Source organism: Marmota marmota, unplaced genomic scaffold (assembly GCF_001458135.2).
Source record: "Marmota marmota marmota unplaced genomic scaffold, marMar, whole genome shotgun sequence".
Lineage (NCBI taxonomy): Eukaryota > Metazoa > Chordata > Mammalia > Rodentia > Sciuridae > Marmota > Marmota marmota.
In genome coordinates, this window is record NW_026000048.1 from 855,559 (window position 1) to 875,596 (window position 20,038).

At 46.5% G+C, this 20,038-nt stretch overlaps 1 protein-coding gene across 1 annotated transcript in view; it reads right to left on the minus strand.

The window, feature by feature from the left end:
* Dip2c (disco interacting protein 2 homolog C) overlaps window positions 1–20,038 on the minus strand; it is a 201,761-nt gene that overhangs the window by 74,131 nt on the left and 107,592 nt on the right. The window contains exons 18-22 of the mRNA XM_048812597.1: window positions 6,554–6,693; window positions 4,168–4,304; window positions 2,742–2,950; window positions 1,354–1,468; window positions 683–884 (exon numbers count right to left, since the gene is read on the minus strand). Of these exons, the coding sequence (XP_048668554.1) occupies window positions 683–884; window positions 1,354–1,468; window positions 2,742–2,950; window positions 4,168–4,304; window positions 6,554–6,693 (803 nt within the window). The remainder of the gene's footprint in view (window positions 1–682; window positions 885–1,353; window positions 1,469–2,741; window positions 2,951–4,167; window positions 4,305–6,553; window positions 6,694–20,038) is intronic.

Below are 20,038 nucleotides of genomic sequence, written 5' to 3' on the forward strand. Positions count from 1 at the left end.
ACACAGTTGCTGGCTCAGGATGGGTTAGAGGCCTAATGCTTTTTGCTCAGTTTAATAATTACAAACACAGTTCTTACCCAAGTAAGAATTCATCCAGTAGAAAAGGCAACTGGGTGGTCTACAAACCTTCTAAGTTTAGGAGCTTCATTCCAAGAATCAACAGACCCCTTACACAGTTGTTTAAATATTTACTCCAGAGAGGCTCAGAAATCATCTAGCCCAACTCTCTCCCTTGCATGTAATGGAGATGGAGACCTTGGGACAATGTGAGAATCAAGTCAGACGATGGATAATGTGTTCCCAAACTGCAGAGCACTAGGTAGATTTGTATATGACAATATCACAAGGAACTGTGCACGTTTCAGACTGTTTCCCCAGTGTTATTTGCTTGGATCCCGGAGTCACAGAAACATAAAAGGATATATTATTCTTATTCTACCAATAAGGAGATTCTACCAGTAGAATCTTAAGGGGGTCTGTGCCTCGCCAAAGGCCATTCTGCTAGTGGCGCTGCAAAACCCCATCTGCATCAAGTGCTGATGTCCCCTGCAAAGGCCAAGCACCTCTTCCCCTCACACTTTGTCCACAGGTCTCAAAGGTGGTTATGCCACAGGAGTATGTGGCCATGTGAAGGGCAGGAAGGAGACAGGAGCTCTCCTGAGCTTGGTGCTGCAACCCATACCTGGTTGCTTCTGTCGAGGTTTAGGCAAGTTTGTGACACAAGTGTGGGGGCACATGAGGACGTTGCAGGGGTGAAGGGAGCCCTCCAGGAAGAGTTGCTTTGTTTCTGACAAGTGGATTCCACCCAGTGGGGTTTTGGGAAGGGTATTTGCTGGCACCAAAGCCAGGCAGTAAACTCCAACTTGATGTATACTGTCGATTGCCTAAAAAATTTAAGAGGTAATCATATTATAATAGGAAATAGAAATAAACATTTCGTAAGTGGCATAACTTATTCAATAAGCATTTATGTACCTGAAATACTGTAGCATGCAAAAGTATGTACGGTGGGAACCCTGTTCTATGGGTGTAGGATCGCCAGCACAGGAGACACTGCTGAACTCCCTGAGCTGGATGATTTTACACAGGACCACAAATACTAAATAGGGAATCTGGAGAAAAGGATATCCTCAACAAAAAAATCCCAACCCAAGACGGACTTGTGACCTACCTCCCAACATGAACGGTCAGAATCAGCCTTAGAAAACCTGTCCCCTCCCCTTGAGCAGGGCTTTTTGACCAAGGCGAGTGCTGTGGGGCCGAGCCCCGATTGGTGAGGGGCAGCCCTAACCCTAACAGTGAGTCAGGGAAGCTGAAACTCAGAGCAGAGAGCTTCAGGGCAAGGCGCATGACCTGGAGCACCCTGCTCATCCACTGGAAGCTGTCCTCCTCCGTGGAGTCCGGCCTCTGCTCCGCCACAATCACTATCCTTTCATCATGAAGGACGGTCACCGAGAACACAGCTATCCTGTGGGGACAGAGGGGCACATGTGATGAGCATAGGCAGCAACACTCCCAAGCCCTCCTGCAGCTAATCAAGCAGCCTGGCAGCTCCTGGGGCCTCTCCAGAGGCAAACCAAGTCCAGCTCTCTCACGGGCACCAACCAATGCAAGTCTAGCCATGGAGGCTGAGAAGCCTGGGGGCCCTGCAGGCAAACCACCCACAATGCCCCTGGAGGCCCCTTGCTATGGCTGCAGGTGTTGGGGACAAGGCTGTTCTTTCCGTGTGGACAAGAGGAGGCAGTGCAGGATTGCTGCAATTGCTGCAGAGACCTGTACCATGCATGCCTTGAGTTTGCATCAAAGTTTTCTGTTTGGAAATGACTGCTTCCTGATAAATCCGTCTGCCTCACAGGGTCAGCACAGAATTGAGGCCACTCCAAATCTCTAGGAAACCTCTCTCACAAACAGTTTCTAGTTTTAAAGATAATCCCAAGGTGGTGAGGCTGTAGCCAAGTATCTCCTTTCTCCTAGTCCCACCAACTTGCCAAAATGAAGTAAGATTCCAAGGAATTTCTGAGTTCCCTCAAATTAGCCAAAAAAGAACCACCAAACCCTAGGGAGCTACAGAATTTACTAAGCCTCTGTGACGTGTCCAGCAAGGGAGGGAAGAAAGCAGGAGACTGGAGTACCTCGTGAGTGTCCACTTTTTTTTTTTTTTTAAATATTTATTTCTTAGTTTTAGGTGAACACAATATCTTTATTTTACATTTATGTGGTGCTGAGGATCGAACCCAGTGCCTCATGCATGCTAGGCTAGCACTCTACCACTGAGCCACAACCTCAGCCCCATGAGTGTCCACTTTTTTTAATGGACCTTGTTTTTATGTGGTGCTGAGGATTGAACCCACGGCCTCACATGTACAAGGCAGGTGCTCTACCACTGAGCCCCAGCCCCAGCAGAGTGGCCACTCTTCCATGATAAGAATGACCTCTAAGTCTCTGGGGCCTGCTCCAGGATGAACTTTCAGCCCTGTATTTTGTGCAGTTATCTATTAAAAGTCTTTCCAATGGATACTTTTACTTAGCTTAGAAGTTAACAAAAATACACTCATGGGGCTCAGGAAACTGGTACAAAATTGTGGATATCCAAAACCAGGGGAAATCTCAGCACCATGTCCAGCTGTGATTTTACAGAAGAGGAAATGGGATTCAAAATAAGGGATTTATGTGACTTACTAACCCTTCACAGCTATGTGCAAAGTGCGGTCTACAGAAATAAGCAGATGAGGGCAACCAACCTTCCTCTGTAGACAAACTTCATGGGCTCCACAGCCAAGGCTGTTGCCACGATGTCATCAGCATTGTGCCTGCGCCCACTGACCACCATCAGGCCGTCCATCTTCCCCACCACAAAGACGAGCCCTCCAGGGCCAACGAAGCCCAGAAGGCCCGTCCGTATGAATGGGTACTCACTGATGGGCGCACCCGAGCTCATCATGGGGAACACCTGGGGAAACACAGGCTCCAATCAGCCCACCTCTCCTGGAAGTGACAACCTGCTGTCCATCTCCAACTCCCCGCCTGCACAGATGTCAGAGTAGCAGTCATCAGCAGTCTTCAGACACGCACACACACTTCTCCCGTCATCTGGGCCACATGCAGGGCCTCAGGCCAGCTCCCCTCATAGGCTCCGAGTCTCGGAGGAGGTCACAGCCAGAAATTACTCCAAGAGACACCAGCTAGTTCTTGTTTAGACCACTATAGCGCAATAGTGATAAGTGAGAATCAAGGTGCAACCCAAGTTAGTGAGAAAGTGACGGATCCTGTTCATTAAGATGTTAGTTTTTCTTGTTAGAACCATGCTGAGAATATAAATAAAGCAAAAAAATGAGCTTAACTCTACATCTCTTTTCCTTCCACCCTACAGATAAGCCACATATGAAAGGAGAGAGAGTTTTTATTTGGGCTCTACCTAACTCCAGTTATGTCCAAAGTTCTAGATGTTTAAGAACGTGTTCCCAAGTGGTTTCTGCTTTCCTGAACATAACTTCACACCTTGTACTTCACTCCTACCACCAGGCATTGCTTGCTAAGATGATACTAGTTGTGAGGACAACACAATGCAGCATGGCATGCTGGAGACCAAGAGTCTGCTCTCTAACATCTGCAAACACACACAAATCCCTGCCATGCTGCACAGGTCCACAACCCCCCCCAACATATACAGTGCACATGTCCACCCCACATACCCCCCCATAGTACACATGTCCCCGTACATGTCCACACACACACCAGTTTGTGCCACCCAAATCAGACCCATTTGCTCAAGTTCACAAGTTCACACCAGCCAAGAGGAACAGAGACCGAGAGGCTGTTCGGGGTGTTCAGCTGGCCGCCTCAGGTGCGGCCACTCATGCCCAAGTTCTTTCATCATCCACGTCTCTGTGGGCATGTTTGTATTTTAGGTGTGGGTGAAAACAGTGACAAAGGGTCATTTTTAAGAGATGGTACTTATTCTTTTTTGAAAAATGACTAAGATCAAAATAATACTGATAAGCCAAATTCACCAAAAATAATGAAATGGTTAGGAGACAGTGCAACCATGTTTAGTACCTTTTTTCAAAAGTTACTGTCTCACATTTCTGTTTCCACACCCTTGACAATGGCTATCCGAAGAGGGACCCATGGACAGGTGTCATGACAGAGGACTCTCCATCAGCCTACCTCAAAAGTGTTCTTGGTCATGCCGGAGAGGCCATAATACGAAGTGCCTGTCGCCACTGCACACACGCACAGCTCCCCGATTTCGTCCGTTCTGCATAGCTGAGGAATCCCATCTGGCTTCACTGAACACATGATGGCTGAGAGCAAACGGAAAACATGCAGGGTCAGAGCCCGGTGAGGGGGGGACAGATGGATGAATGCAGGAGTCCAGACAAGGACACAAATGAACAGAGAATGAAACACCAGGTACTCATCTTCCCCAAAGAGTCATGATGGTTTCAGGTCACTGTGGTGACATGAACCATTGCAATTGCTTTAATTGTAACGTGTGAATTGTATTCAGTTCAGATGTGAGGGTAGTGCTCAGGATGAGCGCTGGGGAGCTTGGCTACACACACCAGCAGTGGAATGGATGCCACTTCCAACACACAACTCAGACTCTGCAACCCAAGCAGCACAAAATACTTGCTTCTAAGTTGCTGGAGGTATCTAAGTGGAAAGTGGAATTTAAGCCTCTAACGTCCTGTGGAAATTGTAACCTTGATATCACATTCCCTGTCCAGGTGAGTCCTCTGGAGACCCTCACCTGAGAGCCCCAGCTGTTTTTAACAATGCTGTCCTCACACTCGCCTGTGGCACACACATTCTGACCTGAGCCCATCAGCACCTGCCCCACCACTGCCATAGACCACAAGTCTGACCAGGGTGCTGAGAACCTGGCCTTTCAGGAAAGGGGTGTGTGCAGCAAGAGACAGTGGGCTGCTTAGAGCCTGGACTCCCAGGAAGCCCAAGTTGGTGTTAAGGCATCAGAACCAGGAGAACCATGGAAAGTTAAACTCACAGGAAGGGAAATTCCTGTTAAAGCTACATTGAGGAGTTGTGGCTGTGGCTCAGAGGTAGAGCTCTTACCTAGTATGTGTAAGGTGCTGGATTCAATCCTCAGCACCACATAAAAAAAAAAAATAAAGGCATGCTGTCTATCTACAACTAAAATAAAAGGCTACATTGAAGTCTTCTTCACTCATCAGCTTGGTAAAGATGAAGTGAGGGTACACTGGGAAAGGGAGTAGAGCCTCTCTGTCCTGGGTGGACAGAGAGGTGGTTTTCTATTTTGAAACCCAATCTTTTTAATGCTTCCCCACTGGAGATTTCTCTTTTTAAAAAACTAGTTTTTAATAAAGGAAGAAATGGAGCCAAGGAGGCTTGGCGAATGCTGAGAAGCATGAATGAGCCCAGGACACGCACAGTTTGGAGGAATGAGAAGGAATAAGTTGCTGTGATGCTGGGGAGTCTTTAGGAGTAAAAAAGGCAACAGAAAGGTGTTTACAGTAACCTTTGGACTACCGGACACTGAGGACCCGCAATGCCAGGGCTGGCTTTCCCTCTCTTAGCTCCACACATGGCAAGTAAAACAGAAAGAGGAATTGTGGAGAAAGCCCAGCCCAGCACAGGGGAGGGAGCTGAGGACCTCCCCCCTGGGACTCTGCCTGCAAGCAGCATGGCTTCTGCCCAGCAGGTGCTGCCCGAGACTTAGATCCTGCCAAGACCCGGTGAAAACAGTGTGCAGCACGTGTAGACGTGATGTGACATTCCGCTATGTGGAGGTGCCCGCAGAGGGAACACGTCTAAACTCTGGGTGGGGACTCCAATCGAGGACTGAGGAGGCTACATGATGATACATGTGGTCCTTGGGGACACAACCAGGTAAGAGCTTTCTGCAAATCAGCAGGAAGACTGGAGTCCTGCGTAAGGCTCCGTGGAGGTGCCCAAGCACACCACATGGGAGTGAGGGCCAGGTGAGGTATGGCAAGGCAGGGACCCTAAGCCAAGTGGCCATCTATGCGGTTGTAGAAATGGTTTCTCTGGCTTCAAGAAAGGGCTTTCCTGCTAAAAACAGGCTTCAGGGATTACACAGACTCATGTTCCTCACTTCTAAACATCTGCTCAAAGTCTCAAGGGCTTTGGAAAGATGAGCTTGGTGTCCAGCTTTGGTTAAAATGTCAAGATGGTAGATTGGAAGCTGCTCTCTGGGGTAGAGAAGGGGAAGCTGCCCCAGCACCGGTCTGAGCTACAGAGCTGCTCCATGATGCCTTCCCAGGGAAGATGATCCCAGGGTCTTAGTGTGTAGAGGCGCTCTTCATTCCACAGCTTCTCAGATATTGTGGGTTCTCTTTTCTCAGGAGAGGGAACATTGCTTCAAGTGTTTGAGGCTTAATGAAGACTTTCAAAGGCTAGAAGCTCAGTGCTCAGCCTGAGAGCTCCCACAGAGGACCATGATGTAGTATGGGAAGAGGAAGATGATGTGTGCCAGTAAATACATGCTAATTGATCGGCCTCGAGGCCAAGGCTGGGACTGCTGACGTCACAACCCACGGCCCATACTCACCTCCGGGCATGACGAGCCCAACGTCCTGCACTGTGAGCACAGACAGCTTCTCCTCTGAGTCCACCCGGATGACACCATAGGTCAGCCCATGCATGGAGAGCACGCCCCGGCCAGGAGGCTGGTTGCTGTCATCCGTGGGCCTGAAAGCACAAGTGCATCTCAGTGTGCATCAGCAGATCCTCCCTTCTGTTTAGAGGCATGCATGTCCTGGTGCACACACAGATGGGCTGCCGCCTGTGGACGGAAGCCCTCCTGGAGGCAGAGCTGGCCGCTGGAGACGCCTCTGACCAGGAGTGCCCGCCTGCTGCTGTGCACTGTGATTCTACCTCTCAGTTCCTTGGTGTTTTACCACCTGCCTCAGAGATGCCTCCTGACCTCCTGTCCTGACCTGGGCACAAACACCACAGTGAGCGGAGCCACCCCCATCCTAGGCCAGGCCTGCTCTCCAGTCTTACCAATGGCTAAAGGAGTGAGCACCACTCCCAGGAAGCACATCAGTGAACAATACGGGGGTGATCCTGACTCTCCCGCCTCAGGGCAGGTGCAGACTGTCCAGGCGTCTGCTCAACTTTACAAAGAAGCTAAAATGAGATAATGCATGCCATCCTGGTGGCCAAGTTTTAAGGAAGAATGTCTAAATAACAGACATGTTATACAATACCTCGTAGGGCAAGATCTGGGGCTTAGAGTTCTGAAAAGATGAGCACATTCTCCATCGCCTCCCCTGGGCCCGCGGCTGCTGTGGAGTAGATGTCCCCCACTGTCCCCACCACGGGGCTTCTGCCTGGAATCCTGCCTCCACCCAGGGATGCTTTTCCCACCAACGTCCACAGGACCCTGTCCTCAGAGGTTGGAGGCACTTCTCAATTACCCCATAAAAATACCTAGTCCTCCCGTTTTGCACAGCAGGGGCCATCTATGTGGGTAGCCTCCTCCCTCAGAGCCTGACCCTCCTGAGAATGGGCACTATTGGGTGTTCAGGCTGTATCCCATTCCTGAAATAGTACCTTGCAATAACTGTCTGCTGACTGAACTAGTGAACACATTATGAATTTTTACTTCTAATAGAAGATTCAATGTGTAGCTAAGTGGGGCCACAATTTGGGTAAACAGCACATTTGTTTCCATAATTTTTCACACACAAGTCTTTAGTGTTTAAGGTCTCAAAGTGGACTATAAATGTGAGTTTGCGTTTTAACGTTAAAATATTGCAAAGATTTATAATGAACCTACACACACAAGTTGGGCAACGTTAAAGTTAAAATTTTAAAAGGAATCTCATTTGAATCAAGTAAGTGGTATATCAAAAAACATGAATCTGGGGGCTGGGGATGTGGCTCAAGCAGTAGCGCGCTCGCCTGGCATGCGTGCAGCCCGGGTTCGATCCTCAGCACCACAAACAAACAAAGATGTTGTGTCCGCCAAAAAAACTAAAAAATATTAAAATTCTCTCTTTAAAAAAAAACATGAATCTGAAAACATAATGATTCTACCCTAAGAATTAAAGAAAGTAGAACTATATATAAACTCTGCCTAAATTATAAAAACTATGTGGAACAAAACGAATAGCTCAAATCATGGGAAAGTATATCATCCTCCTGGCCTCTTTAAAGAGCCCAGGAGATCAAAACCTTGGAATGAACAACAGAGGAGTTCTTACAGATCTACCACCATCTCCTCCCTCCACTACGGTCCACTACGAAGATACAGTGTCAAAGCCAGAAATTACAAGCCCCCAGGCCTGCGGTGGGCTCAACTGCCTCTCCACAAAAGACAGCCCCTGGCACCTATGACGTGATCTTGTTCAGAAACGGTCTGTTCAGATGCAGTCAAGATGAGGCCACACTGGCTTACAATGGACAAGATCCAGGGCTTGGCATTCTAAGAAGAGAGGCAGACACAGAGAGAGGAGGGACAGGCCTCTAGATAGAGAAATGCCCGGGGCTGCTGGCAGCCTTCATCAGCTGGAGCGAGGCCAGGAGCAGATTCCCACTTAGCCTCTGAAGGAGGAGTCCTGCGGACACCTCAAGTTTGAACTTCAGTCTCCAAGACAAAGGAGTAAGTTTCCATTGTTTAAAGTCAGCCACTGTGTGGATCTTTGTTATGATGGCCCTAGGAAACTAATGTGCTCTCCCAATAACTGATAAAGACATACTTAAGAGACACACACACAAAAAAAATTCTGAGGGGCTGGGGATATGGCTCAAGTGGTAGTGTGCTCGCCTGGCATGCACGCGGCACTGGGTTTGATCCTCAGCAAAAAGAAACTGAAATTAAAACAGAAAGGAGCGTGGTGCATACAAATAAAGATGTTGTGTCCGCTGAAAACTGAAAAGTAAATATTAAAAAATTCTCTTTATAAAAAAAAAAAATCTGAATGAGTCATGACCATCTCAAGGACGGAAAGATTCAAAACATGGGTACGTGGGGGACAGGAAGGTCCCAAACCAGAAGCCAGGAGGACAACATTCTTCGAAGATTCAATAATGTGTCATTTGTTGTCTTGGTTACAAGATCCTCTTTCTACATTTTGTAATAGTCGAGAAGCAAGACCTGTAATTAAATATCTTAAGTCTATATATTAGAGGAAATTTTCTATTACATTTACAAAATGGTAGTTAGGAGAATAAAGTCACACATGATGTAAATGAATGACACTAACCTTGCATTAATTTAATCCACCAACTTATATTTGTATTTAAGAGTTTCTTGCTAATCAGACAAAACTCAAACCCCAGGGTTCTTTTCCTTATAGATTTGCAAAATACATGAAAGAGGGGCACGACGATCCCTGGATGTGGTAAATAGCCTCATTACCTCCCCAGGCCACCCCAAAGTTGTCTGCATTCCTGGATCTGCCTGAGAGACCTGGCTTTGGCTGTAGGATTCCTCCTCCCCAGTGACAAAGCTTGGGATTCACTGGTGTATTTCACCTGCCATAACTGTTCTGACCTTTTACATGTGTGGACTTACTTAAATCTAACCAAACAAGAGGTACTCTTGTTTATTTTCAGATTAAAAACTTGAAGCACAGAACACAGAAATGTCAATTTAGTTGCCCAAATAAATGTTGGGGCTTGACCCAGAGCACAGCCCACGCCTAGACCTGAACACTTCCTGTCTCCTTCTTGGACATCTTCCCTGCCCACAACCCAGCACACCGGCCACACTGGTCCACTACAGTTTCTTAATGAAAAATTAAGAGCATACTGTTATGATGAACAAGGCTAACATTATAGCAAAAAAAGACAGTCCCTGTTCATGCTCCACCTGCCTGTCCTCCAAGGCTGCGCCATGCCCCATCACACATCAACACCTTCACTGCAAACAGTAAAGGACAGACTAACAGTTACATGGAAATGATGTCCACTATACATACACTTCCAAAGAAAGAAAGGATCAAAACACGCATATTCTTCTACAACGCCTGCAGATCTTTTCATGTCTATGTACACATATATACACATGTAGGGTGTGTGCACCTTCCGATGAACTAATCTTACAGTATTCAGTAATATGAATATGACCATTTGTTTCATTTTGTCCAATTTTTATATAGTAGGAAATATTTCTGGAAGACACGTCTAGGAAAATAGAAAGAATCAGAGTTACACATTTTAAGAAAACCTAAAGGCCTTCCAAAAAGAACATGCCACTTTGCCTTCCCACCAATGAAACACAACTATGTCTTTCGTTTATAAGATGTGTACCCAGCACTGGCTATATGCTACTTTAAGTACTTTAAAGAGGTCTTCATGGCAACGCCCCAGAGAGGTAAGGACAGGTTCTGTGCTATCCAAGGCCATAGCTCTGGGACAGAACCAAGTCAACCCCAGGTGGGTAAAGAACCTTCTTTTAACATGGCACCTAGCTGCCCCTCAGAAATACCAGCTTCTGTATTCTTGCCAACACTGATAAACTGGAATTTCCCCCAATTTGGTGAGTAAAAGATCATTTCTCTTTGTGTACTCTCAATTATGAACAGACTTAGGCTATCTGTGTTGCCATTTTCCTAAGAAATAACTCCAGGATAAACTAGGAAAAGTGGAAAAAAAATCCCAATAAGCAGAATCCACAGGGATTCAAGAACAGTGACAATAATAATCAACAGGATCAAGTTAATTAATAATCAATAACAGTAAATAATGATCAATAACTAATTAAATAATGGATAATAAAGACTGATTCGTCAACATCCAGACGAGTTGCCAAGATGAAGCGCAGCACCTGTGAGCACGCAGTGCCGTGTCTCTTACAAAGAATACAAATTACAAGAATCATCAACACAATAAATTCCAGGAGCACAAGGAGGCAGTTTCCACACTTAAAGATACGAAGGGGGGAAAACAGATTTGTATACAATGCTGCCTTGATATGAAAAACAGATGAAAAGAAACTGAAATTAAAACAGAAAGGAGCATGGTGCAGCCTATGAGCAATGCTGACTCAGCCAAGTAGCTGCGGCCCAACAGTGTGCACCAGCTCAAAAACCCCGACAACAAAACCTTACCACCACATAACACGGCCAACCTCGGTAAAACACTAGAAGCATTTAGTTAATCTTGCTGTGTTCACACCTGAAGAGCGAGCTACTGTAAATTTCAAGGAACACACCTGCAGTTTGCTACTCCTGACAGCAAGTGGAGCTCAGCTGGGCCTTAACACAAAATAGACGGAGTCAAATCACGAGCAAGCAGTTGTCCCAAATCCTACCTCCCGGGTTTAACAGCACTGCAACCGCACTGGTAAGGCCTTACCAGGTTGGTCATTCACGGAATCCTTTTCCAAGTGGAAAACAAAGGTCTTTCATTTCTTCCATCTTGTGTAGGTGATCTCCAATTTGGGCATTCTCAGCTTAGAAACAATGGTACATTTGGAGAGCAAGATGGGTATCTGCACATAAACTGGGCCATTGTAAGATATCCACATGGTAATGCTGGCAGTAGCAACAGCAGCTAGCGTCTGAAGTCTTACTAAGCACCCAACCTACTTCCAAGCCCCTGATGTGAAGGAGTTCACGCAGTGCTCACACAGGCCTGGGACGGGGGCACAGCTTTGATCCTCATTTCACAGACGAAGAATCAAATCCTGAAGGTCACACACAGCATGTGCCAAAAGCCAGCATGTGAAGAGCCAGACGGGAGCCCAGGCCAACAGCCTCCAGCATGATCCAGGTTGATCAGGAAACAAAGGCAGCAGGGGTGGCCCCCTCCCTGGAACTGAGGGTCTTCCCACAGATACATTCCACACACTGGCATCAAAGTAGCTCACTGAACACTGCTTCCCTGGGAAGACACACCTGAGCTCCACAAGAACGCGCGTCACTGGAGACCCACATGGCAGTCAATTGGCAGGTGGGGTCTTCCATTCTTACCCTGAGGCCAGAGCCTTGAAGGAGGCTTTTTCTCTTTGTGGTATTAAGATTAAACCCAGGGTGCTTTATCACGGAGCCACATCCCAAACCCTTTTATTTTTTGGGACAGGGCTTCACAAAGTTACTGAGGCCCCTTGCCCCAGCCTCCCAAGTCACTGGTGTTACAGGCATATGACACCATGCCCAGCTAGGAGGCATCTCCTCTCAACAGCTGCCGAGTTCTGTGTCACCATCTATGACTGAAGGATTTTCTTTCAGAGGAAGGCAAATTAGCTCTGGCTACCCTGCCTGCCTGGCCTAACGTGCAGAGACACATGGATCAGAGTACCAACGGACTTCCTCCTTCCCTGGGCAGGCCTTTTCAAACTCAGTAAAATACCCCTAATAAATTAACAGTGCCAGAAAAATAATCCCCAAACTCAGTAAAAATACAAATATACCCTTCTTCAATGTTCAGTTTAATATGGACTTTAAAAAATATAAGATAGGGGCTGGGGCTGTAGCTCAGTGGTAGAGCACTTGCCTTGTGCATGTAAGGCCCTGGGTTCGATCCCCAGCACCACATAAAAATAAATAAACAAATAAATAAATAAGAATGAAGATATAAAAAAACTGAAGATGTGAGTATTGATAAAATTACAAGATAAAAACAGCATATCTTAATATTCTAAGTTATGAGCTCTAACAATTTTCTTTTTAAAAAAATTTTTTTTAGTTATACACAGACACAATATCTTTATTTTTATGTGGTACTGAGATTCGAACCCAGTGCCTCACATATGTGAGGCAAATGCTCTACCACTGAGCCACGACCCCAGCCCTCCCCCTTCTCTTTGATAAGAGCAATACATGCCATTTACAGAAACTATTTTAAGAACTATATAAAATGAGAAGTGTTTCTTCAATGTAACTCATCTACCCAGTTTAAATTTCTGTGGTCAAAAACATCGATCATATCATACCAAATATTTTCATACTGTTTTCTTCATTTGCCTTATCTACCTTTCCATGTCTTCACAACAAGCTATGGGCTCGAACCAGAAGGAACAACTTCAGCCCATGAAGACGTGGCTGAGGCATCCTTCAGCCACCTCCTGAATCTGCCAAAACAAACCTAAGAGCAATTAAATCAAACATGATGCAAAACAGAATACACTCTTAATTGCAAGTGGTCAAGACAACTTGAACAGGATAATACAGCTGCTCAATGTTACTTAATTAAGACATTCTCATTTAGAAGATTTTAATCTATCTTGTTAGAGAAGTTTCTAAACTATCTAAATTTGTAGATAAATTGGAAAACTTTTTTTTTTTTTTTTTTTTTTTTGTAATTCTATCTTGCTGTGTTTTAAAAGTGAGATCTTGCTTTTCTAAGTCTGACTTTTTGAGCCATCAAAAACATCTTTGGAAGCCCCATTCATGGGCTGGTGTTAACTGTTCATTTCCCCGCCAGGTCACTGGTTCTGCCCCAGAAAGAGGCACACAATTCTAGTATGAGATGTGCACTGGACAGCAGAGTACCTTATTTTGCATGAATTTGATCTTGTTTTTTTCCCAGCTCTATGACTTCTGGGTAAGAATCTTTCACGAAACAGAAAATAAATGTAGAGACAAGGGGGTCTGTCTCCACATTTGTTTTCTATTTCGTGAAATGGTTTTGATTACCATTTCGTATGCCCACTGCTTTTCACTGCTACAGCAATAAAGTCCTTTAATAGCACCTGCAGTCAAAAAGGTCAAAGTAACACATGCTGTACATATACACATACGTGTGTATTTAGTTCAATAAATGATTGGTGTAGCTTTGAGAAATCTCTGTCACCGGCACTCTAGATGCAGAAGTGATCTCTTGCTTTCCATTTCTCAACTTGCTCTTCGTGAACTTGGGCATCATAAACATACATTTTGCCAATATTTTTCTATTCTATAAATAGTCTTACAAATAGGAACAAAAAATATTATTGGGGGGGGTGACAGCACCGCAGAGAAGAAATCATCTTGCACACCCAAGTGTCTGTTTTCTGTTGCTGAACTCAACACCATAGACGGAGTACTTTATAGGACAAGATGTGTGTTCATCTCTGGTCCCGAAGTGGCAAGCCCAAGTGAAGGCCTTCCTGCAGCATCATAATGTGGTAGAGGGTGTCACTGGTGAGAGCATAGCACTGGCCACTAATGCCACTACGGAGCCCATCCTCATGACCTCATGCGACCCTAACTCCTCCCAAAGGCCCACCTCCAAATACGGTTTGTAGATGACTTGAGGGATGAAGTGCCCTGTTCATCCTGACTGCCAGGGACCCACCCAACCACAGCGCAGTTCACAGGAAGCCAGAGTGGTCTACACCAGACCTGAGGGTTTCTGCCACACCCTGGCTGATGTGTGAAGGTGGGCATGCGAGTAAGCAGACACGAGAAGTCAGGCCCACTCCCTGCTCTTGCTCCTTCCCGTTCCCCAAACTCATGTTCTTAAGAAGGCGCAGCCATCAGACCATTAGTCCTTCTATGTGGAGACTGATGCCCAAGGGCAAGGCTGGCAGGGTTAGGCCCAACAGCCATCGGCTCCTGGTAGTATTGGAGCACAGCTGGAAGGCACAGAGCCCAGAAGCCCGCTGCCAGCCTGGTCCCCCATCCTGGCTCACTAGAGTCCTGCTCCCTTCTCTCAGAAGCACCTCTGCCTCCTGCCCATTCACTGAGGGGGCTACTAGAGGCGCCACTGATTCCATCAGCCACAGAACCTTCCAACACATTTTTCTTTGTGTGAGAGGCCATTGTGTGTTGCATATGAGAGAAACGATATTAAGATACTTAACGGCCAGTGGCCACCATCCCATCAGGCCTGGAATTCTTAAAGGACCTGGCCCTACACAGTCCAGGAAGGTCACCTCTGGGCACAGTCCTGCTGACATCTATTGCCCAGACCTTTACCTGCCCAAGCAGCTTCCCTGAAACTACCCCAGATTGCTGAGCAAACATTTACGGAAGAGAATCACAAAGAGATACAGGTTCCAAAAGGGCCCAAAGTCCAAAAATAATGAGCAAATGCATACAATTTTACCATCACTGATCACCATAGATACTCATCAAGTAACTTTTTAATTAAGTGGTCTAAAAGCCAGGCAAGAAATCAGCTGTGTGGCACTGTTACTGCCAGTTCGAGCTCTTCTTCATTGCCAGGGCACAGTGAGCTGTCCTGGGAGGGTTAGGAAGTACAGGACACAATCCACACTGCTCGGATGGTGACAGAGGAAATGCCAATCCTTGGACCCCTCAAATGGGTGATGTGTCCTCCTAGGCCTTTCTCTGTAGACTTTATAATGACATTAAACATCCTTTGGTCAGCACGCCAAAATCCACAAGGACTGTCCCTAGAACCCCAATGAAAATGGCTTTATAAAATGAAATGCAGCTTGCTTGTTAACTTAATAATTGGCTTCTGACCTCTTATGTGTGAAAAACTCATTTCTAGGGAAGTAAGCCATCAAGACAGAATACAATGAGAGTTTATGGCCGCTGACTCTTTCCCAAAACGAGAATCTGTACTGCCCTTTCTGTGGTAGACAATAACTCACGTGAAATACCACACGGGATTTTTCATATATAGTCAACCCAGAGGAAAGACTGTGCACAAAGACACAGGTGTTGAGCGGCACTTTCATTGAACACATGAAAAAATGAGTTTGATGTAAGAAAAATGAGAGAAAGAACCCAGAGAGCAGCACTCACTCTTCCTGGAAGACATGTGACATTAAGATGGTATCGTCATCACCTACATTCACCTCCTGGCAAACGATCGTCCAAGCACTGCAGCTAATTATAAAGATCACGGCTTCATACGATCGCAGCACTAAACAGCTTGAAGACGCATCAGAAAAACAATCAGTACCCGACACCAGGAATGCAATCCAGTCACCAGGAGAGCAACCGACAGGGAGATCTGATTGTCAGTGATACTCAAATCGTACCTTTTTATCCTTTTCTGTCCCCTCAATTTGTTGTCTAATCTGAAGGACGATGCCACTCAGTAGACTGGCACATCTGAGAAGTCTATCAACCACCAACACCAGAGAGGTGCTCTGGGTGAGGCCACCACACCAACAGTGAGCCCTCCTGACACCTCTCATCCTGAGACCTCTAGGCCACAGGTGGTGGGGGATACTGATGCAAATGCCTGTGTGCACTGAGCCAGGTGACATGCTAGAGACAGAAAGGGCCTGCTCACTGTCAATTCCTGCCCTTCCCCGGCTTCACGTGCTTTGCCTGCCCTGCTCTGGGACATCTGGGAGAAGGCCCATCTCTATTCCGGCTCCCCACTCCAGAGCTTGCACTCAGAGCATCGAATGGCTGAGGCTGCTGCTTAAGACCTCCACTGCTGGCTCCCTCTCTTGCCACACTTGTGCTGCACGAGCCTTGGGTAGGTGGTTGACAGTTACTCATAGGGCACAGAGCCGTTCTGCTGGAGCCCCCTTCTTTGTAGACTGGGTTATATGAGCATACCAGCAGCACCCACGTCATCAGCCCAAATGGAAAAAAAGAAACAACATAAAAAACAAAGAGCTGGGACCATGTGTGGCTCCACTTATACGAACTACAAGCTATGCAGCTATCAAATGTGCTGAAAAAGGTTCAGCCCCCAAAAGTCTCCTTTGCCAATGAGCAATTTAGAATTGTCAGAGATAAGGGTATGGGAGGGTACATTGAACTGACATTTTTAAATTTTACTTATTCAAAAACATCAGGCGCCTAATATTTACTAGGTGGAAGCAGACAATAAATGAACAATTATACCAAGAAATTCCACAGTGCATGAAAAGTTGGCAATGCTGTCGGAAAAGTAGGCAGAGAAAGAACCAAACAGGAAGAACACACTGCATTTTCCGTGGTGTGGTAGGCAGTTCCAGGCACGAGAAACCAAGGCTGCGTGAGCCAGGAAGAGGGGACAGGAGGAGAGGGCACTGGGACAGCAGGGCAGATCACATAGGGCCTCAGGCACATCCTCAGACCTCATGGCTCAAGCAAGGAGCCAGAGACAACTCTGGCCAGACTGGGGGGCAGGCAGGAGACCCATCAGGAGCTGTGGGAATCCAGGCAAGGGGCTGAGGCAGCCATGGGGAGAGGGCAGATGGGTTTGGATACACCCTGAAGACTGGAGTCGGGAGGCAGGGCATGCCAAGGGAGGAGGAATAGGAAAGTGTCTACGTTCCCAGCCTGGCCAACAAGGACAGAGTAACCATCTTGCTCTCAAGACTGGGGAAGGGGGGATGCGGAATTTTAAAATTTCTGTTAATAAGAGTGCCTTCACACATTGCTTCTAATAAAAATGTTAAAGAAAGAGCAAGTAATGGTGACTGTTACTTAAATTAGACATCAGACCCTGTGAGCCGCCTACTCTCATTATCCAAGTGAAAGGCAAACTGAATTGTCAACATGAGCTCCAAGATGGTGTCTGACCCTCACTTCTCATGGACCCCGAGAGGCTAAGAAGCTGATGGTGGGTGGTCATGGAGGGGAAGGGGTGTCACATACACAGCCTGCTGACTCAGTCACCAGGCTGCACCTCACGACCAGGACTCCAAACAGCCTGTGGCATAGGTGGCACTGGTAACAGTGGGCATGGCTATTAGGATCCTCATTTGTAGTTGCAGAAATCAGGTGTTGGGGTACCTGGGATGACAGGTTCACATGGACACAAAGCCCAACAGGTCTCCATTTGCCTTTTCTATTCAATCAGGCATCTGAACATCAAAATGAAGACTCAACTTTGAAATCTATGTAGTGGACAAACTCTAGAGAAGTAATCACAGAACAGTCGCCTGTTGGTCAAAGAAGTACCACATTATAGCTGAATTCTGTCCTGTAATCCTTTCCTCAAAAGGTGCTGGGAGGATACAGGATGATTTCAACTCACATCAGACATCACATGAAAAACCACCTTGAGTTCTGGCCCAGCACAGCAGTGCTAGCCACCGTGCAGGCTGTTAGTGCTGTGGGATCCTGGACATCTCAGGACCAGGCCTCAGGGACTCTCTGCTTTCACTCATTTCAACCAAGCAAAGGTGCTCTTCTTCCCAAGCTCCTGGGCAAGCGCATTCTGGGTCAGCTCTGGAACGGGAGCCCATGCAGCCTGTGGCAGAGGAGCTGAGAAATAAATGGTTCTAGGAGCAAAAGTGCAACGTCTAATATTTCTGATAGCTTGCTTCATTTCAGGGGATTTTAGTCTAAATTTAAGAAATAATGCTTTAATTTGTTTATAGCAATTTATGGTTTTAATATCCAAACCATAGGTAAATGGAGTGGCCCTTGTGAATGTTTTAGGCAGATAAAGCAACACTTAAGAACCTGTGCTTTCACATACATTACAGGCTGAGCACGGTAATGCACAAAACACTTGGGACCTGAAGCATTTTGGATATATATATTTTTTGCCTTCAGATTTTGGAATATTTATAAATACATAGATATATTTTGAAGAGGAACCCCAGTCTAACTACCAAATTAAATTTACAGTTCACATACATCTTACAAATATAGCCTGAGGGTAATCTTATGATATTTTAATGATTTTGTCCTTAAAACTTGAGTACAAGAACCACTATAAAGCAAAGTCACCACCCGCTCAGCCATGGACACGTCCGGGCTGGTTCACATCAACATTGCTGCCGCCTGAACGTATGTGCCACCAGTAATCCACCATTCTTACGTTTATTCTCATATGAGTACTTAACAGTGGGAAATAGAGCGTACAATTGTAACAGTGAAAAAGCAACGTCCTCAGCGTCCTTAGCATCCCCGAACACCTGCACCACCTGCCAGCAGCAGTGAACTGGGGCAGCCTCCGCTCTCCAACCTTGACATCGAGTTTTGATCCAGATGTTACTGTCACCATATTTTAAGGGAGAAGAAACATCAGACACAGCAGGACCAGGAAGCAGGCCTTCTAGAGGGGAGGGTATTCGACTGGAGGCTTCTTAAAACGTCTCCTCCACAGCCATCTTCCTGGCCCACAGGTTGTCTTGGAGTCCAATTTTATACATCGACACAATTTCTTTTTCTATTATGAATGCACACTCTTTCCAGACTGTTTCTGCAGTATTAAAGTCATTGTCATTGATGCCACATCACAATCACCTGGATTCACAACCATATAGGCTCCTGTGTCAGTCAACAAATGACCAACTGGAGTTTCATTGTTGATGAGGGGCCTCCGATAGCCACTTCCAGCTCAGACTCCAAAGGTGTGTTTAGTGTATGTGGGGAAATCAGACACCAGTCTTTCCTAGTTGACACGAATTCTTCAATTTCACCACCTTGTTTACCATCACTGCACAGAACCACAAGCCAGAGACTGTGCCAGGAGCGTACAATGACTACATCCCCCGTCACCGAGCCCCACACGCACAACTCCCTTTGGACACCTTCCCCACTCATGCCTCTACTCACTCTGCTAGTGTGTCGCTCCAGAGTGATTTTATCATCTTCATCCATCTGAGGACATCCTGGTCACATGGCTGAACTAACAAAGTCACATTTGAGAAGCACGTGGCAAGGACGTTTTTCTTTGATAAGAATTTCAGCTGGAGGACAAGCAGGATGACTGTCAAGGAACAGCAAGATCTATGTGGCTGTCTGCCGGCCCAGCTTCTCTGTAGCATGCACAAAGCAACAGGTACCAAATGTTTGTGAAACCAACCAAGAAAGACGTCCCTGATGATCTGTGCCCTTCGGTGAGCTTTCTAGTGACCTGGGAAGAAACTCCCATACAGCAGCAGGAGTGCCAACTTCCACCCCTCGCAGCAAGCTCACCCTTGGGTGTGCCTCGGCGTATCCCGGCAGTTCTGTCCCTGGCATCCCCGACCCGTGATGGCTATCATCAGCTGGAGTCTTTCAGGGGAAAATGCCCAAATAGCAATGCTTCGTCAGCATTATAGACTTGTCTAGCTTCAGATTTTCACCTGCCACAGCTTTGGCAAACTGGTAAATGGATTCCCCCCATGTCACGAGCAGCAGACTCGTCACCACAAACCATGAGAAGTGAAACATCGTTGCTTCTTGTGACACAGGGTGTCCCAGGCTGGCCTCAAGTGTCCCTTCCGTGAGGCATCCTGAGCAGC